The sequence below is a fragment of the Tupaia chinensis genome, unplaced genomic scaffold, assembly GCF_000334495.1.
Source record: "Tupaia chinensis unplaced genomic scaffold, TupChi_1.0 Scaffold000360_1, whole genome shotgun sequence".
Lineage (NCBI taxonomy): Eukaryota > Metazoa > Chordata > Mammalia > Scandentia > Tupaiidae > Tupaia > Tupaia belangeri.
This window is the reverse complement of record NW_006159856.1, coordinates 4,124,783-4,145,237: the sequence shown is the minus strand read 5'-3', so window position 1 is coordinate 4,145,237 and position 20,455 is coordinate 4,124,783. Positions and strand designations below refer to the sequence as shown.

General features: G+C 54.0%; 1 protein-coding gene across 2 annotated transcripts in view; it reads left to right on the top strand.

Annotated features, from left to right (window-relative positions):
• Positions 1 to 9,411, top strand: part of TRMT44 (tRNA methyltransferase 44 homolog) — a 36,608-nt gene extending 27,197 nt beyond the window's left edge. For both annotated transcript variants that reach the window (XM_027773599.1, XM_027773600.1), the window contains exons 10-11: positions 1,379 to 1,495; positions 8,503 to 9,411. In XM_027773599.1, the coding sequence (XP_027629400.1) occupies positions 1,379 to 1,495; positions 8,503 to 8,735 (350 nt within the window). In that variant the 3' untranslated portion in view covers positions 8,736 to 9,411. The remainder of the gene's footprint in view (positions 1 to 1,378; positions 1,496 to 8,502) is intronic.
• The last annotated feature ends 11,044 nt before the right edge of the window (positions 9,412 to 20,455 follow it).

Sequence of the window (20,455 nt, the reverse complement as noted above, 5' to 3'; positions counted from 1 at the left end):
CAGCCAGAGCAGGAAGCCCCAGGACCCTGTGGTTGAGCAGTGGGTATTCCTCAGTGCAGTGGGACCTTTCAGTTTCCAGGAAAGGACATGAGCATGGGTGATGCTAGCCTGCTCGGGATGGAAAGCCTTTCTGAGCAAAGGCGGGAATCTAGAGACAGCAGCAGTGGCTTTGAGTGGCAGCCTCAGCTCTGTCTGCCCGTTGGAAACACCGGTGGGCAGGCCTGGTTTGGGTTGTTGGAAAAGAGCAAGAGCAAGGAGTCCCTCCCGTTGGCCATAGAGGTTGGCTGGGCTTCGATAGACAGGATGGGAGCCACACCTACAAGAGCAGCCATCCCCTCCGGGGCCACTAGGGCTATGGCAATGGAGTGGCACTGAGCTATGTGTCTGGGGGTTGGACCTGTAGGCAGATGCAGCCGTCCTCGGCTCACCTGCACTTTGGTTGGGAGGGTGTGGGTGAGATGAAGCATTGGACCTGGCACAGAAATTGGCAAATATGGGGACCAGCAGTTAGCGTAATGGCTGTGCTGCTGAACTCCCTTGTAGTTGACCACGGTTTGATTCCCGGACCCGGTGGCTTAAATTCACACCAGGTGTGTGTGCGTGTGTGCCCAAGATCCCAAGAGGAGAATGGAGGAGAAGGGATTGCGGCGTGACCATCCGCCCTGGGGGGTGATTTCTCGCTTTCTGTCTCTTTGTCTCTGTCTTTCTAGCGAGCGCATGCGCCCTACAGCCAAAAAAAAAAACCTCTTCAAAAAAAAAAAGAAATTGGCAAATACACAGGAGACACCAGTCTCCGTCTCACATCTAATGTGATGTTTTGATGTTTTGGCAATAAACTGACTTCTCCCCAGGATTTCTGATCAGCATGGAGCATTTTGAAATGCATGCATGTTCTCATTGAAATTCCAAATGGAAAAGAGACCATCGCAGTAGCAGCTGAGATTTTTTTCATGTGTCTGCCTCCTAAGCTCTGTACTCTGAGGTCCGGCGAGCGGGTTTGGTGGAGCAGCTTCTGATAAAACTCAGACTTACAAGACTCGTCTCCCCTCCTTGTCTGAGAAACCTTGGCCCTGGCAGCTGTCCCCCATGGTGGGTCACTACCCCAGAGCAGGCCAGCAGCGTCTCCTTAGTGTTCAGACCTTGGCCCTTCGGGCTGCGCCTCTTCACCCAGGTGGTGATGAGCTCTCCTTGTCGCTCTGGCTCTGCGAGGTGTGGATTCGATGAGAAATGGACGTGGTCGCTCCCGCTGAGGTACATAAGGGATTTGAATTTACAGAATTAGATTGGACTTTTGGACTCAGCAGTCTCTGCCTGTTTAACAGGCTTGAAGTATGTGGTCACTGTGTTGGGAGAAACCTGTTTTTTTTTTTTTTGATAGAAAGCCTTTCTTTGGCTGAAGTAGCCCGAGAGCTAGACAAGGAGACACTGCAGAGGCTGAAGCGGGAATGTGGAGGCTTGCAGACGCTGCTCAGAAACAGCCACCAGGTGTTCGAAGGTAAAGGCCCGGCCCCAGGTCGTCACCTTCCTGGAGCAGGGGTGCACGTAAATTTCCTTCTTTCCCTTTCCCTCTGCAGTTAAGTAAGCATTTTATTATAGAGTAGCTTAGGCTTGCAGGAAAATGAGAAAGATGGCTCCGAGAGCCCTGAGCCTCCCCAGACCTGTCTGTTGACGTCTTCCTTTGGATGAGACATCCCTTACCTCTCCCCGTCTGAGTTCTCCCTGCCCCCGGCCTAGCTTGTGCCCCCGACCCGGCCTCACTCCTGTGTAGGGTGCACTCACAGGTGCCTCGGCTCTGCTTGTTCCCTGTGCAGAGCAAACAGCTAGTCAGAAAGCCTGATGACCCCGGGTGTCATCCTGAGAGCTTTCTGGGCGGGCTTCATTATTTACTTTGCCTTTTTGTCTTTTGCCTTCTGCACGCTGGAGGCATCCAGAGTTGTGGAGCCAGGTGTGGGGAGTTGGAGAAGAGAGCCCTAACCTTGCTGTCGGAGGCCTGGAGTCCTTCCCAACGCCCTACCCTGCCTGCCGGGCTGGGACTCCCTGAGCCGTGCTTTGGAGCAAGGCTCCCTCCTGCAGTGATGTCCTGTGAGCCATGTCTGCCAGGTGGGGCAGGTGGAAGGGCCCTTCACCTGCTGCTGATCATTCACTTAGATGGCCCCTCCCTGCTGGGAAGGGAGAGGGAATTGTGACCAGGGTTGACCCAGATACCCAGGGGTTAGAAAGCTCCCCTGAGGTTCCCAGGTGTGCACAAAGGTGACGAGGGCAGTACAAGGAGCTCCTGCGTACTATCCAGGAGGTCGATAATTTGCCATGCTTTGTGAAGGTTTCTTTTTTCCTTTTTCTTAATGACAGTATTTTACATTAAATCTCAGTTAGTATGCTCTATCATCCCTAAGTAACGTTGTGCATCTTTAAAAGTAGCAGGCATTGGGAGGCCAGCAGGTCGCATGGTGGTTAAAGGAGCTAGACTCCCACTTGGCCAACCGTGGTTCGAATCCCGGACATGGTGGCTTACTTTCTCACTTTATCTTTGTCTCTGATGAGTGCATGTGACCTGTAGCAAACTAAACAATAATAATAATAACAAAGTTAAATAATTTCTTAAAAAAAAAAAAAAAGCAGGCATTAGGCCAGCTCTGTGAAGTGCAGGGGGTAAGCCCTGTGCATAGGGAGCCAGATCCCACAGGGCTGTCCACAGTTCAGATCCCAGCCCCAGCAGCTAGAACAACATCCTGGGCCTGCGTGCATGTGTGTGCCCCAAACCCTGATGGGATGGAGAAATGGATGAGAAAGGATTGCCACGTGACCACACCCCATTGGGGATATCCTTGCACACATGTACGCTCGCTCTCCCTGGTGAGCACACACACCCTGTGGCACTTAAAACCAAAAGCAGGCATCTTCCTGCGTCCACACAGCATTCTGGGCACGTTTCTGCGAGAGTTGTGACGCGCAGGAGGATCTGGCCTGCTCTCGAGAGGCGTAGGAGGGCTTTACGTAGTGAAGGACACTGGAGGACCAGAAGGAAAATCAGAGTCACTCGGGAGGAGGGTGGGACGAGCACCTTAGGCAGAGGGAACAGTGTCTGCAAAGGGCCTAGGATGGGGTGGGGACCGGTGGGACTGCAGCTACCATGTGGCGAGTGGGGAAGGGTGGCCCCGAAGTCCTCCATAAGGAGCAGCCTGTCTCCTGGTCCTGGTTCCCTGACCTCTGTGTATGGGACCTGCTGGACACAGAGCCTTGAGTCCCTGGCAGTCATCTGGGCTGCCTGGCCGATTAAGTGCAGCCCTGTGCTCAGTCTCTGCACAGGGTCTGACTCTGGGTTATACTTAGTGGGAGTGACTTAGCACCTGACGCCTGGCCCACCGTGAGCTGTCTTGTGATAGCCAGGTGTGGGCCCAGGCTGTGTACCTGTGTACCTTACCCACAGTGCTCTTCCCAGGCAGGAACTGGTGGGTGGGATCCTCCTGGGTCAGAAAGGTGCTCTATAAGGACGCGCTGAGTGGCACAGCGTGCGTTGCGGCCTGTACGGTGTGTGGGCCTGGCGGAGCCACCCATCCACCTGCCACCCTGGCCCTGCACACTCCTGCCAGACTCCGTCCTCCACAGCCCCACTGCGTTTCCTCCTGTGCGTTCCCGCCCTGCCACAGCTATGTCTGATGAGCGCCAAGGCTTTCAAGGGGTAGCCTGGTGTCTCCACTAAACCAACCTTCTCCAGCAGCTGCCTGGCACCCCCCACCTGCCCCGGCCCCCAGGTTTGGTGCCTACTTTTGTCACAACCTCCTATGCTCTGTTGCATCATGCCCACCTAGACTGAACTCCCTGTGGATGGGTCCAAACCAGCCAGAGGCACCCCCTCACTGTCCTGTGAGCTTTCCTTTATGTAAAAAATAAGACCCTAATGTGGCTAGTCTCAAGAGATGTTTAGGCGAGTCCCCCACTGTGGTGCTCAGCAAGTGTAACTGATGGAGGAGTGTGCGGCTGGTGGGCAGGATACACTCTCCCAACCCCTATTCAGCCTGGGAAGACCACCAGGCCTGAAGATGCCTGACCCCCAAGGTGCCCGCTGAGGGCTGGCCTCCGCGTGGGTGCAGTGGATGCTCTGTGTGGAGGCTGTACGTGGAGATGACAGCTACTCTGTCCTTGTTCCCTGGGCCTGGCAGGGAGATCGGCACCCCAAGCCCGTCAGAGTGGTGGTTCCAGCAGAGCAGGGAGCTCAGAGTTGGGCTCTATGTGAACACGGGCGGGGGGGGGGCTGCTGGGCAGGGCTTTCCCAGAGGTGAGGGAAGCCATCACGGGGTACATACACCTGAACAGCCAAGGGCCCTCTCGGGCTGTGGGCAGCTGTCTGGGCCTCAGGGTTTGGGGCAGATCTCCCCATCTCTCCCTGTGTCCTGCAGCCAAGTGGAATAGGCAGGCAGTGACTCAGGCAGGTGGTGGGGAAGGAGGCCATGACAGGGCCAAATGAGCTGAGGAAGCATGTCTGTCTTCTCTTCAGTCCACAGAGCTCCTAAGTGAGTAGAGTGCCACGAGATTCTCTTCCCCAACCCTCTGAGTGTGCGTGAGAGCACAGGCGTGCACATGCTGCCCTCGGTGTGCACGTGAGCGCGCAGGTGTGCATGTGAGCGCGCAGGCGTGCACGTGCTGCCCCTGGTGTGCACATGAGCTCGCAGGTGTGCACGTGCTGCCCCTGGTGTGCACTTGAGGGCACAGGCGTGCACGTGCTGTCCCCCCACCCCTGTGTGCACATGAGCGCGCAGGCATCACGTGCTGCCCCCAGTGTGCACGTGAGGGCGCAGGAGTGCACGTGCTGCTCCCTGTGTGCATGTGAGGGCACAGGTGTGCATGTGCTGCACAGGCGTGCACGCGCTGCCCCGGTGTGTGTGTGCGAGGGCTCAGGCATGCACGCGCTGCCCCTGTGTGAGTTGCACACACGCACACATCTATACACCGTCTTTGTATGACCTGGTTGCTTGTGCATAGCTACGTCGTCATGTGTAAATGCTCTTGCTTGGGTAGGCACTCTTGCTGGGCTGGGAGAAGCCTCGTCAAGTAGCTGTAGTGTCTGTGGGGCAGCTATGGAGGCAGGCCCTGCGTGTGGAGATGCTGGGCTCAGCTCAGGCATGCCTGGGATGCACTCGTCCTCGCTCAGAGCTTTTACTCAGTTCAAATACTTGCTGCACCCCAAGAGACCTGTCTTTTTCCTGTTTCCCCCAACACGTTTTTCGGTTTGCTTTTGTGAAGTAGTATCTCTTTCCCATCATAAATATGCATATATGTCGTTGCTTTCCTGCACAGCTCAGGTCAGGGCCACATTATTTTTGGAAACACTTGAGTAGGAGGCTGTGGGGATTGAGCTCCAAATAAACATTCTCCTTCCCGTCATGCAAAAAAAATGCACTCATACTGGATCTTATCTCTGTATGAGCTTTGCTTTTTTTTTTTTTCCTTTCTTTTTTTTTTAAAAGCCACTAACGTGGCTAGCATTGATCTTTGTATGACCTGGTTGCTTGTGCATAGCTACGTCGTCATGTGTAAATGCTCTTGCTTGGGTAGGCACTCTTGCTGGGCTGGGAGAAGCCTCGTCAAGTAGCTGTAGTGTCTGTGGGGCAGCTATGGAGGCAGGCCCTGCGTGTGGAGATGCTGGGCTCAGCTCAGGCATGCCTGGGATGCACTCGTCCTCGCTCAGAGCTTTTACTCAGTTCAAATACTTGCTGCACCCCAAGAGACCTGTCTTTTTCCTGTTTCCCCCAACACGTTTTTCGGTTTGCTTTTGTGAAGTAGTATCTCTTTCCCATCATAAATATGCATATATGTCGTTGCTTTCCTGCACAGCTCAGGTCAGGGCCACATTATTTTTGGAAACACTTGAGTAGGAGGCTGTGGGGATTGAGCTCCAAATAAACATTCTCCTTCCCGTCATGCAAAAAAAATGCACTCATACTGGATCTTATCTCTGTATGAGCTTTGCTTTTTTTTTTTTTCCTTTCTTTTTTTTTTAAAAGCCACTAACGTGGCTAGTCTTGAGAAATGTTTATGTGAGTGAGGGAGTGTAAACGGTCTCAGATGTCTTCAGACCAGCCAGCACTGGAGGACTTTTGTGTGCCAGTCAGCAGGCTAGGGAAAGCTGTAAGCCGGCCATGGGTAGAGAAGCCCTGGGGTCAAGACCGCGAGGGCAGAGGACAGAGGACAGAGGGCAGGACGGTGTCTGTCTCTGCCTCCCCGAGACCTGCCCAGTGCTGGCAGGGGCCCTGCAGTGTGTGCACAGACCTCACTGCACTCAACGTGGAGCAGGCGTCCTGTCCTCGTCTGTGCACCTGGTTCTGTGAGGTTCGGGAACGTGGCCAGGCTCCCTGCGGGTGGGTGACCCAGAGCTGGAACTCCTTGGTTCTTCCACGCGGGGTCTGTCTTGCACCTTTATCCAGGTCCTCGGGACGCTGGCGCTGGAGGGAGTATTTGCGTAGAAAGTAGAGAAGATGGAAGGGTGGCTCCTGCACCAAGCGGAGGCCCAAGGGAGCATGCACAGTGGGGAGACGGGCCCGGGCTCGGGTGAGATTGCGCCCAGGACGTCTGCTCCTGTGACTCTGCTTTAAACTCCGGAGTGCAGGAGGACAGCTGCTGGTGGTCTGACTGCCTAGCTGGCTGGAGCCTGTGCTCTGGAGGCCACCCTGCTCCCTTAGTGCCTGCCCAGGCTGGGGACACGGGAGTTAGGGTAGGTCAGGAGCTGCCCATGGCCCAGGGGTGTAGCTCAGGGAGTGTGAGAATGTGGCTAGGTCTGCTTTTAGTTTGCAAAGCTGCCTGTGCTGGGCCTGCTTCAAGCCAGCCTGCCCAATGGATTGGGGGCCGAGCCAGCATGGGGGTGTGTGTTTCCAGCCCAGCCTAGCCCTGGCCCCAGCAGCCCCCCACTGTCCTCCTCTGTTTTCTCTGAGCATGTCAGGGCTTCAGGCCAGATGGGCCTCTCTCTTGGATCACACACCCACCCAGAATCTAGCAGAAGCTCATGTTCCTACGGCAACACACACACACTTCCAGGGCCTGGGTCCCCCCAGTGGCCAGGACGCATCCATCCATGCTGTGTGGGGTGCTCCTGTGGGAACATCCAGCAGCACAGCAAATGTCCCCTACACCTCAGCTTCCAGGTTAAGAAACGCCTGTGCGCTTTGGGAGGTTGCCCAGAGAGGCGCCGTGGGAGGTTAAATGGGGCCATAGCAGCCGACAGCCCCGGAGGTGCCTCCAGCCCGTCCCGTGAGGATGAATCTGTCCATTGTGTCTCTCGGTGCAGTGAGACACTGCTCTCTGTGCTCATCTCTGGTTTCAGGGGAAAGTATTCAGTAATTCCCAATCTGCTGAAGGTGAACAGGCCCCTTGCTGCTGTAGCACAGGGTGGGTGAGAGCAGGAGCTCAGCTTTAACACGCACCCTTTCAAGCTCTCCTTGCAAGTCACTGAGCCAGACCTGCTCAATAAGCTTCCTTCACTTCTGCTGAGCCTCTATCTCCAGAAGGCCGAAAACCAGGAAGGACTTAATTGCTTTGGCCATGTTTCATGTGGAGTTGTTGGCTTTAAAGAGGAAGGGCGAGGGAAAGCTCACTCAGGTCGCTGGGTCAGGAGGCAGCTCAGGGGACGGGCCCTGGCCGGGTGACCTCTGGCTGCCTTCCTTGGCTCCCCCTACCAGGGCCCTCCTGCGCCAGCCACTGCCCCTAGGTGGGATGTCAACAGACACCTGGTACATGGGGACCCCTCACCTTCCTTTGTCTGGGCTGCTCGTGCTCCCTGACTCCCCTTTGCACCTAGAGGAGCCCTGCTTGTGGGTATGCGTGTCACTGCTGCCCCCATAGGCCGTGCCAGAGGTAGAGGCTGCCCTGCTCCAGCCAGCACCTAGAACTCAAGGGGACCTTCCCGTCCTGCCCGCCCCTCCCCACCTCTGGCAGGGTCCTGACGGGGGCCCCTCTTTTACCTGCCCCCACTTCACACTGCCCTAAGAGGATCTTCCCCTCCTTCCTCACCCCCGTTTTCTGATTGTGATGCTAAAATGCAGTCCTCTTAGAACAGTGTTTTCTCCTGTTTTATCCAGGCAGGGGCTACGTTTATGATCTTCATACCCAGTCCTCTCTTCAGCCACTAACAGAGTCCTTATAAAAGGTCACTGCCACATCAACTGGCTTACCCAGAGGGTGGATCGTGGTCTCTGTGGTGTTGCACGAGGCCCCATGTGACTTCCCTCAGCTCTTCTGCCCTGGCCAGCCCTCCGGCAGCCCTGATCCTGTCAGTCCTGGGTTGCTTGTACTGGCCGCTCCTCACCTCCCGCAGGCCTTACCTCCAGCAGGCCTCCCCACTCCTTGGCCCCTGGCCCTCCTTGATAACTTCTTAGATACCAGGGCACCGGCCTACAGTTACGGGCACTGCTTGCTGGTGTGCCTGCTGTCTCTAGCTCTGGAGCGGGGTCTCCTGTGAAATGGATGCAGATTAACCTCTCGGCTGTGTCTTCCCTCTGTTCCAAACCACAGTTCTGAATGGGCGAGTTCACGTTCGTGACTGGAGAGCTGAGACGCCACGGAAGAAAAAGCAGCCAGATGCAAAACGGAGGTTGTTTTCAGAAGCTTTCAAAACCCGCCTCTGTTGGTTTTTCCTTTACCACCCTGACGGCTGTGCTCTGCCTTCGGATCGCTGCCCCTTTGCCCACGGGCCCGGGGAGCTGCGGCCAGCCCAGACCCCCAAGAAGAAGAAGCAGGTTCTGTGAGCTGCTCGCCCGTGCAACTCGAGGCCTGACTGGAGAGGCCAGGCGAGGGAGACGCTCTCCAGCTCTCAGCCTTGAGGGCTCAGGCCTGGGTGTGCTCAGAGACCTGCCTTCCTGCTGCCTTCTTCCGGCTCTTCCTGGTGAAATATCCACGGTACACAGACCTGCAACCAGAGAGGCTGAGGTTGCTCCTGACTCCCAGAAGGACACCGCACTGGCTTTAAATGAGCTCACTTTTACATCAGCACAGCGTCTGTATTGGAGCCCATGTCTCATGGAGGAGAATGAGGGGCGGGCCCTGCTCAGGCCACTCGGGTGCTGTTCTGGGTGCGGACTCTCCAGTCAGGTCCCAGGCAGGCCGGGGTACTCTAAGAAGGACGGGTACAGCTGCTCCAGGCGGGAGTCACCAAACGGCTATTTCTAAACAGCTGTAAGGCTTACGGAGTCGAGGCTGTTTTTAGAATTGTAGAAAACAAGACAAAGCTTGCGTAATTTCATCGCCTAGACCACTGTTGGTGGCATTAAAGACAGCCATGAGTGATTGGTGTATAAGGCTCAAAACGTAAATATCACAGAAGGCGACACCTCCTCCCCCTTGTCCTCCATGAGACCCTCTCAGAAGTATTGTAGCAGCTCCTTTGATTTGTCTGGAAAAAAATCCCAGTGTGTTTCTATTTAAGATTCTTTCCACGGTGTTATACAGGCTACGTGTGGTACCCAGTGCCCTCTGCTCCTTGCTCTGCTGTGGACTGCGTCCTGGTGACCTTTCCCCATGGGGCAGCTACCTCATTATTTTTAGCAGCTGTGTAGTATTCTGTGGGGTGTCCAAGTTCATCCATGAGAATGGTACCTCCAAAAGGCACTGTCAGCTCCGTTCCCAGTCAGCCCTGCAGGCTCAATCACGTGAGGGGCGCCCGGCCAGCCTGGAAGGACTGACAGGGCCAGCCAGGTGCGGAGGGGCTGTGCCTGCCTCCCAAGCCCCTACCCACCCAGCTTCTCCCAGAAGGCTGGTGGACCACAGCCCCGGGAGGAATTCTGGCACATCGGACAGCCCTGGTAATAACTCGCCCACAGCAGTGATTGCTCAGGGCCGTGCAGATGGAGTGCTTCTGACCAGTGAGGCGGGAGGGGACTCTGATGGGGCTTCTGGGGAGGGCAGGCTTCCTAGAGGAAGGGCCCAGCCATGCTGCTGCTTTCTAGGGTAGCCACACCCTGTCCTCCATCCGGGATCACAATTGCCACAGAGCAAAGGAGCCGGTTCTGTGCAAGAAAAGCCTCAAGTTGGTGAGAGCCTGAGGACCCAGGCAGGTGGGGCCTAGAGCTGTTACCCCTTTCGCCTCGTTCCTGGTCAGCACCTCCCTACAGGTTTTGTACATTTGGGGGTTTTTGCCATAGGGTGCATGTGCTCGCCGGAAAGAGACACAGGGACAGAGAGGGAAACTGAGAAATGCCCCCCTCCCCCCAGGATTGTGGCTACACCACGATCCCTTCTCCATACTCGGGATTCGGGGCATGGATGCACACACGCCTGGTACGATTTTCAAGTCGCCAGGTTGGGGATTCGAACCATGGTTGGCTGTGTGGGAGTCCAGCCCCTTAACCATCCTGCCATCTGCTGGCCTCCTCCCTACACTTTTTGCTTAGAACTGTCTAAGTTGAGGACTTCACAGGTTCACAAGACGGTACGTTGAAAATGTGTTAACGGGTGGTTTCGCCTGTTGCCGGCATGCCCGCGTGGGCTCGAGTTCAGGAAGCAGCCGCTGTGGCTGTTGGAACTGCCTGATGTGCTCCGCCATGGGAGCTCTCCGCCTGAGGCGGGCACCACAGTGGAAGCCCCTATATCAGGAGAAACCGGGTCAGGATCAGGGAGACCATTCATCGAGAACAGGAGGCTGCTGTGCCTTCTCAGTCTTCTCATTCCTGGTGCACATGACCGTGTGTCCATCGTCACAGTTAAACCTCACGACTTCGAAGTGTCACTGACCTGGTGCTGTAGAGAAGCCAAGGCTCAGAGAGGCTAAGTGACACCCAGAGGCACAGAGCAGTTGCCGAGCTGGGCTGGAATTTTCATGTTGGGGTGCCAGCTCCTCCAGGGTGCATCCCTCATCCTCCAGCAGGAGGTGCTCGTCCCCGTTATCACCACTAGTGGAGAAATGAAGCACACTTTCAAAATGAGCCCACATCAGTGAAAATGTGAGTAGTGTGATAGACTTCATCAGATAGTTTGGCTGCTACGTGTGGAGAGGCAAATGGGGGTCCTGGAATGACGGGAGCACAAGATCACTGCTCTAATCCCTTCCAGAATTAAGGCCAGGAGCACACATAGCTCAGGGGTCTCAGGGTCATGCACCCAGTAACCTCTGACCCGCTTGTTCTCATGCCACTGTGGGCTGTCATGACAGGGTCTTGGTCTCCTTGTTGTCAGCCAGTGCTGGGATGCAGCTGAGGTAGAAGGTATGGGTAGGTGAGGACTCTGGCTGGCCCCACACCAGCGCATGGCCATGCAGTTCCTGTGTCTGCCGCACTCGGACAGTTCATCCCCGAAGCTTCTCAAATGAGTTGGGGCGGGGAGAGGGGGGTCGGTGGTGGAGAATCATTGGGGTGACTGAGCTAGGTGATGAATAAAACCACATACGAGTCTGCAGACCAAGGCAGGCCTTGGCTCCTTGAGGACAGGCTTGGGGCAGCCAGTACATGTCTATTCCTTGGGAATTAGTCTGATGATTTCTAATTAAAAGAGGGCTTTGTGGTAGGGCTGTGCCGTCTCTTCCGCCTCGTTCAGGTGTTACCCAGGTGAGGGTCTGCCCTTTAGAAGAGCAGCAAAAGGCAGAAAAGCCCTGTGTTTGGGCAGGGACACAGCATGGCCATCTGGGCAGGATGGAGGGCGGGAATGGGTGTTAATGAGTCTCTGGGAAATTACTCGGGGCAAGGAGAGGGAGCTATACCACGTCACCTGCGTGCATTCAGCAGCTCTCTGTGAATCACCTTGGTGAGCCGAGCACCGTGCAAGACACTGGGACGTGCTCAGGTGTTCTCCAGGCCCCTAGCAGGCTGGGCTCAGCCCCACACTTATTTTTTTAAAAATGGACTGATTTTTTAAAATAACTATTCATTTCATTGTGTTTATTAATATCATTATTAACATTGATAATAATAATATAGTATTAATATAAAATATATAGTATTGTTGATAATGTTAATAGTAACATTATTATTATTCAAATTGACCAGAGAGAAACAGTGAGACAGAAAGAGAAAAGAAGCCATCAGGTCTGGGATTGGAACCATGGTCCGCCATGTGGAAATCCATCGCCTTAACCATCTTGGCACCTTCTGGCCACCAACTTTTAAATTTTCAGAGAACATACTTGTGTGTCTACCTATTTGTTTCCCATTTTCGTCCTCTCCGTTCCTCTCTCTCCGTCCACTATCATTTTCTCACAGCCAGAAGGCCTTCCTTTTTTTTTTCTTTTTAAATTTTATTTATTTATTCATTCATTTTCATTTGATTGGAGAAAGCAAGCCACCAGGTCTGGGACTCGAACCGTGGTCAACCATGTGGGATTGTCCAGTGCCTTACCCACCATGCCACCTGCTGGCCCCAAGGCCTTCCTTTGAGCACGGTTCTGCTTGCAGTATAATTGCACAACCTTTTATTTGTCTGGAAATGTCTTTATTTTTGGAAGATATCTTAGTTGTATATTAAATTATAGCTTAACCTCTGTCTTCTGGGTTCCATATTCATTACCTTCCAATAAGTTAATTCTAATTTTTTCCATTATTTTGGTAGAGTGCGTGTACATGCACAAGGGAGAGAGAGAAAAAAACTCAACATGGTCTCATCATGCCACAGTCCTTCCTGAGCTCTCCAGTACCTCAGGTTCCTGGGTGCCAGCATGGATGGACTGACCCAGAGACTCAAATCTGGGGTTGGCCACATGGCTTCCAGCCTTGCAGGGCTCTACGTTTAGCAGGTTGGCCTAATAGCAATTTTTATGACTGTCTTGTATGTAATATCTGTTCTTTCTCTGGCTAATTTTTCAGCTTTAGTGTTCAGGAATTTCATAGAATAAACATAATGTGTAATTTTTAATTTATCTTGCTTGGGGTTCTGTGAACTTTGTGAGTCCTGTAGTTGCTGTTTTTTTTACCAAGTTTGGAAAAAATAGCCATTTTTCCATATTTTTCTGCTTCATTCTCTCTCCTCTCTTGGAATTTATTTGATACTATCCAAAGTACTATTAACAAGGTAATTGAGTTTATTTATTTTCAAATCTATTTCTCAGGACCAGCAGATGGCATGATGGCTACATTGCTGGACTCCCATATAGTTGACCACAGTTCGAGTCCTAGACCCAGCAGCTTAAAACTCATACTTGGCACATATGCATGCATGGCCAGAATCCCTAGAGGAGAATGGAGGAGAAGCGATTGTGGCATGGCCATCTCACCTGGAGGGATTTCTCCCTTTCTGTCTACCTTTGCAGCAAGTACCTGCAGTCTATAGCAAAAAAACCTCTCATTAAAAAAATATGTATTTTTCTCTTTGCGCCTCAGTTTACGTAACTTTTATTTGGACTTGTCTTTAATTGATTCTTTTGCATTCATGTTGTTGTAACTCCTATCCAGTGGCAAATACTAAAATTTTTTTTCTGATGTATTTTTCACTTCTAAGATTTCCATTTGGTTATAAACAAGTCATTTTTCCTGAATTGTTTTTAATCTCTTTATCTCTTACCATCAAGTTTAAAGTCCTTTTCTGACAATTCCGCCATGTAGGTTTTTTCTGGGTCTTTTTCTCTTTGCTGTAAGTCATACTTTCAATTTCTTCATGTCTAGATTGTTTTGTTGTGTACCCTGTGTTGGGGATAATATGTGGGCTAAATTCTAAATTGTTACCATCCTCTGAGTAGTGTTGTTTACTACTCTTTTAACTGTGAGCAGCTCACTTGCATTTTGTGGAGGCTCGCTTCTCGGCTTCATTAGATCTGTGTCAGTCCTGCCCTTACTCTTGTTCTTTACTCCAGTCCCCTCAGTCCTGGGACATGGTTCTCACTTCTGAGGTGGGCCGTCCAGGGTTTGGGTGGAAAGCCTGTTTTTACCAGGCCCTTCTAACATGGCAAGATGAATCTAAACTCTGTCCCCTGTGTGTGCCACTGCCGCATCATCTGCGTAGCTCTCTCTGACTCTTTCTTCCAAGGGTCCCTGGACACTCGACCTGCTTCTGTTCGATTCCAGAGTCAGCCAAGGATTTCAGGACACTCCTCCTGTAGGTCCATCCTCGCTAGGATTTCCCCTGCTTTCCAGTTGTTTGTGCAGCCCTAAACCTCATCCCGACTCCTCTAGAGGGTGCAAAGGCAGCTTTTTGCTTGATCTGCCCCACTGCAGCTGCTTGGTCTGCCAGTGTCCTCTGGGGTGAGGGGGAGCTCCCCTTCAGTTTTGGTCTGTCTCACTCTCAGTGCCTTTAGATATGTGTTCTCTTTGTCCAGATTTGTGATGGTTGTTAACTGAAGAGTTTGTCCTGTATGGAGTATTCTGTGACCACTGGAAGCCTGGGCCCTGACACATGAGCTTAGAAGGAAACAGTGACCACATCTGTCTTCCCACCCTGACAGCTGATTTCCACAGCTTCAAACCCCAGAACCCTCCTTGACCCGTGAGTGCCATCCAGACCTTTCACTGGCCAGCCATGAGTCTAACGTGAGGCTCATGAGCTCAGCTCACACCCCCCACTCAGCCCTACCCCACACTCTAGTCAGGCAACTGCTCCTTACTCCTGGAGCTCTCTAGGCCTGCACAGCCAAGTCAAACCTTCTGCGCTGATGGGAATGTTTGACATCTGCATCCTCCAGTGTGGTTGCAGGGAACTGAATTTTCATTTCTTTGTACTTATTGTTTGGATTTTTTTTTTGGAGAGGTTTTCGCTATAGGGCACATGCGCCAGAGAGAGACAAACAGAGAGACAGAAAGTGAGAAGTCACCCCCCAGGGGGAATGGCAACGCCACAATCCCTTCTCCATTCTCCTCTCGAGATCTTGGGCACACACGCACATGCGCCTGACTGGAGTTTAAGCCACTGGGTCCGAGACTCAAACTGCGGTCAACTACATGGGAGTCCAACGACATAGCCATTATGCTAACTGCTGGTTCCAGTCATTTAGATTTAAATAGCCATATGTGAGTGTGGGCTACTATACCAGCTCTAGACCTTTCTGCTCAGAATGTGGCCTGACAGCGTCGGCGTTGCTGGGAGATTGTCAGAATGCAGACTTGCGCCCTCTGCCCCTACCCTGACCTGCCTGTCAATCCCTGGGTGGACCGTCACACTGTGGGGGCTGAGGGGGGCTCAAGCCAGAGAGACATCATTGGTGCCGCTCACACCTCAGCCTTGCCGTAGGTCTCTGTCGAGTCACTTGGCCTTCTCTGCAGCAGGTTCCCATCTTTGCCATCCAGATCTGTCAGCTCTCAGACCCCCTGAGGCCCTCGGTCCCTGTGCTGACTGACCTTGGCGAGGTGCTGACACACTGGGCTGCCATTCTCCCTATAGGGGCCCTCCCCCCGGAGGCTCGCGGGGCAGGGGCTGAGGCTTGGCTGTGTTTCTAGGCCCTGGCACAGCAAGTGGCCTATTATAGGGGTTCATAATACACTCCGCTGCCTTCGGGTTCTTCCTGCCCTCATGCCTTGCTCTGTAATTAGTGTTTTAGTCTGTGGAAATCCACATGGCTGTCAAGGTCTTGTTCCTGAATAAATGTACTGGACTCATGCATTCTTTCTGCCTTTCCTGAAATCCTCCCTCTTGCTCCCAAAGTCCCGGGTGTTCAGGAGCTCGGTGGGAGGTGGGCTTGCCTTCCTCAGTGTCCTGGGAGCCCAGGGCCACCTCTCCCATGGCAAAGCCCAGCCCTCCTCCCCAGCACTCAGACTGCTGTGAGCATTCAGCTCTTGGCTACGCTGGGCGGTGCCAGAGCACTGTGTGGGCAGAGGCCCCGTGGATGGCAGGGAGCACATGGAGAGCCAGCTCGGGCCCTGGGAAGGTAACCCTGCAGGCCGGGCCTCTTAGAAGCTGGACAAGTGTGGGCAGTGTTGGACAACTGACCAGAGCCTCGGTTTTCTGCTCTGTGAAGTGGGAATCGCCCGTGTCCTGTCACTGGCACAAAGGTGAAAGATTACTGACGTGCCCTCCAGGGCAGACCCTGTGCTCTGAAAGTGAGCCTGTCTCCATCCACCCAGATGCTCACTTCGCCCGCCCCAGCTGGCCTACGTCCTCATGCCCGTCCTGTAGGTGGCGCTGGTGCCCTGCGAAGTTAGCACAGGCTACACACGGGAGGAGTAGTGGGGCTTGCAGGTGGTCAGGCTCTGCCGCATTTTCATACCTGTACCCTGACGACTAGGCTGGGGAACAGCTGTGGGTTCAGAGGCATGCTCACACACACCCATGTCTAGAAATGCCCACGTGTCCACCTTTTCTGACTGGGGACTCACTGGAGCAGGTCTCCCCCAGGCTACGCAGGATCTGAGCACCTGGTTTGTTCTCCCCACATACCCCATCCAGGCCACTGCTTCCATGGAGGTCTTTGCCGAGGCCACCGACCACTCTGTCCCTCCCTGTCCTTAGCAAGGATATGGGTGACAAACACCTTTCTTAATGAAGTGCTTGGAGAATTGGTATGGCCTGTGGGGTCCTTGGACAGTGAGAAGCAGAGAACGTTTCATGTTTCCCCTTTTTGCTAGGGCTGTTAGGAAGCTCAGAAGCAAATTTGATGTTTAGGTCTCTGGGCCCTGGTATTTTTAATTCTGGTAAACTTGTCTTCCCCTTTCTACCTCTCAGAAGTTTCCCTGATTTTGTTTAGATCTGTTTTTTTATCTTTAGAACCTACATTGTCTTAATTTCCTTATGGAAACATTAATAGTGTGGAACATTAAATATAGTACCTCCACTTACCTGTAGTTTCATTTTTGCAGTTTCAGTCACCTACAGTCTACTGTGGTTCAAAAATATTAAATAGGGGAATCAGCAGGTGGCATAATGTCCTGTATTCCCACATAGTTGACTGCGGTTCAAGTCTCAGACCTGGCAGCTTAAAACTCATGCCAGGCACATGTGCGTGTGTGCCCAAGATCCTGAGAGGAGAATGGAGGAGAAGGGATTGTGCCGTGGCCATCTCCCCCAGCAGGTGATTTCTCACTTTCTGTCTCTGGACAGTGAGAAGCAGAGAACGTTTCATGTTTCCCCTTTTTGCTAGGGCTGTTAGGAAGCTCAGAAGCAAATTTGATGTTTAGGTCTCTGGGCCCTGGTATTTTTAATTCTGGTAAACTTGTCTTCCCCTTTCTACCTCTCAGAAGTTTCCCTGATTTTGTTTAGATCTGTTTTTTTATCTTTAGAACCTACATTGTCTTAATTTCCTTATGGAAACATTAATAGTGTGGAACATTAAATATAGTACCTCCACTTACCTGTAGTTTCATTTTTGCAGTTTCAGTCACCTACAGTCTACTGTGGTTCAAAAATATTAAATAGGGGAATCAGCAGGTGGCATAATGTCCTGTATTCCCACATAGTTGACTGCGGTTCAAGTCTCAGACCTGGCAGCTTAAAACTCATGCCAGGCACATGTGCGTGTGTGCCCAAGATCCTGAGAGGAGAATGGAGGAGAAGGGATTGTGCCGTGGCCATCTCCCCCAGCAGGTGATTTCTCACTTTCTGTCTCTGTCTCTCCAGTGGGTGCACATGCCCTGTGGCAAAACTCTCTCTTAGAAAGAAAGAAAATATTAAATGAGAAGTGCCGGAAGTAGACAATGTGTAATTCAAATTGCATGCCGTTCTGCGTAGTCCGCCGAATCTCCTCCACCCGTCCTGCTCCGTCTCCCCAGGTGCGAATCATCCCTCTGTCGGCACACCCACAGTCAGCGTGGCTCCTTGCCCGTTAGGTCACATGGTAGCCATTGAGTTATCATGTTTCTGGTTTCAGGCCTCCTCGGGGGCCTTGGCGTGTGTCCCCGTGGAGGGCGGCGTGGGGGACCGTAACAGCAGCAGCCCCCAGCGGCCCTGTCAACAGCTGCCCGGCTCTGCACGCAGGCACTGCCCCCATGGCAGATGGCCTCCGTCCAGAACCCGTCACGCTTCCTGAGCCTCGGTTGTACTGTCCGCACAACAGGCCTGAGGAGCGAGCCCCAGGGCAGCTGGGCAGTAGTGAGGGGCATGGTGCACACTCCGGGAAGGCGTCACCATCTGTCTCTGCAGCCTGAGGAGTGAGCATGAAGGGCCAGCAGGTGGCACCTGGGGAGAGTTCAGGATTTCCTGGCTGCGGAGTGGAAAGTCCTGGCCCTGACTGGTGGCAGCCCTCCCGCTGTGGACCGAGCTCTCAGGCCTGGGTCTGCTCCGTGCTTCAGAAAGAACAGCAAAACACATTTAGAGTGCCCTAAGAGGGCCTGAGCCACAGACACCAGGGACGCACAGGACTCCAGCTCCACCTCCCCACTTCTCTGCCCTCCTCGCCTCCCTCACTCCGCACCTCACCGCTCCTTCCCTCACTTCCTGCCGCCTTCACGTCCTCACCTCCATCCCTTCCCTCACCTCCCACCTCCAGACTCTCAGACCCCTCCATGCAGACAGCCCATCTCCTAAAACAAGCCATCTGTGGCCCTGTTCTTCCCGAGGAAAGCTCGAGTTCCCCAGCCCAAGCTTCAGTCCACCTTGCCAGCCTCAATGTCTCTGGTCCTCTGCCCACAGCACAGGGCGTGCATGGAGGGCGCCTTCCCCCCTCTCCCGACCCCTCCCTCCCAGCACGGCTGGTGTCTCCATGTCCACCTCCCCCAGACTGGAAGCCCGGGGCTGGGGCTGGGGCTGGGCCGGTGTGCGGAAGGGCTTTGCAGACCTCTGGTTGGTGCGTAGAGGGTGAGGCCCTGGGCGTCCGACCTGGATCTGAAGTCTGTCTCCCTTGGAGTCTCGGTCCCACCCTGCTCCCACCAGGACATGCTCTCGGGTAGGCCCTCGCTCTTCCCGGGCTCGTCTCCACACGCGAAGCCAGAGGCTGCCCGGGTGGTTCCAGAAGCCACGCTCGGTGCAGACCCTGCTTGGGTCTCATGTCAGTAGGACTGGGGACAGCTGGGTTTGTGCCTTGTCCTGGGTGGTTGGAGACGTAAACCCTTCTCCTGGAGGAAGGACACTGCAGGTCTGTTAAGCAGGAGCTGAATTTTATAACAGAGGGACTGTTGATGGTTGTTGTTGGTTTTTCCAAGGAGGAAGAGTAAATTTGGTTCCATGAGTCATAATATGGCATTCTCCATAATTGCTCTGACCCATAAAAAGAACTCCAGTTAATATCGGCAAGGTTAATGGGTGTGTTTTAGAACACTCCACTGGTAATGGCTCCAGAAATTGTCCTAAGTGTATCCATGGAAATAGCCCTCATGACGGGCAGGCACCCTGAAATAAACACTGCCCTGCTTTCTTCCTGTTGGTGCTTGTTGGCTACATCTGCGTGCTTCCGGCCCACAGGCAGGTGGGTTCGAGGGACCTTCTGCATGCTCGCGGCCTCCTGCGTCACAAGCTGCAATGAACTGAGTGGTAAAGCGGCATGTATGTGTCTCCCGGGGCTGTGGGTCAGAGGCCTGAGCACAGCTGAGCCGGCCTGCTCAGGGTCACCCCGGGCCGGAGCAAAGGCCCTGGTCAGGGCTGTGGACTCAGCTGAGGCTCGGCTGGGGCGGGATCTGCGTTAAGGTGCTGTGGTTGCTGGCAGCATGCCACTCCTTGCTGGCTCTTGGCCAGAGGCAGCCTAAGCTCCCAGAATCAGGGCTTTTCCATGGGCCGGTCACAGTCAGTCTTGTGTCACCCTGTACGCGACAGCTCATCGCCCTGGGTGCTGCTGTGAGAAGGTCGCTCTCTAGCCTCCAAGTCTCCCACATGCTGTTCGCTCCTCCACATACACCCCACCCAATCCTAGGGGCACATGCCCCCCAGGAAGCCTTCTCGGACCCCGCCTCCTCTCTGGCTCCTGCCGTGGGTGGGCATCTTGGTGGGAGTGGATTGGCTACTTGGCATCCCCAGCCCACTGGGAGCATCCCCAGGTCTGCCCTGCTTGGAATTTCCATGGTACAAGCCCCTTGGCCTGGCATTCAGACCTTTTATGTGCCACCCCGCACACGTGCACTGCCTCCTCTGTATTCTCCGTGGCTCACCCCAAGTCTTCCTCCACCAGGAAGCCTTCTATGCAGCTTCCACAGGCCGAGGGCAATGGCTTCTTCTGGCAAATCCTCTGCCCCTACATGTTCTCTTTTCAGCCGGAGGAAGGATCCTTGCTGGAACCCTCTCAGCTTCCCTCCTCCTCTCGGGGCCATGCTGCACCCCCACCCACAGGTTGTGTCCAGCTCCTGGGCCCCACGCCTGAGGCTCAGCTCCCGCCCCTACCCTAGTTGTCATCGTGCCTGAACCTGGGCTCCATTTCTGACCCTCCAGCTTGTGCCGGGCCTGCCGCTTCTTGGGCATCAGCTCTGGGCCAGGTTTGCACCTGCTCTGCCCATGGCTCCTTTCCCCACCCAGGGGCCGGCTAGGTTCTCCCTATGGGGAGGAGGGGACGGAGGCTTGGCAGAGTCCTTCCTGGGGCCCCAGGGGTCTGCCTGAGTGAGCCCCTTCCCTGCCCATGTCACACTACTCCACAGGCTGGCCACGCCTTCACCCTGCTTCCCCCAGGCAGCACCCTGCTCTATCTGTACTGGTCCTAGCCCAG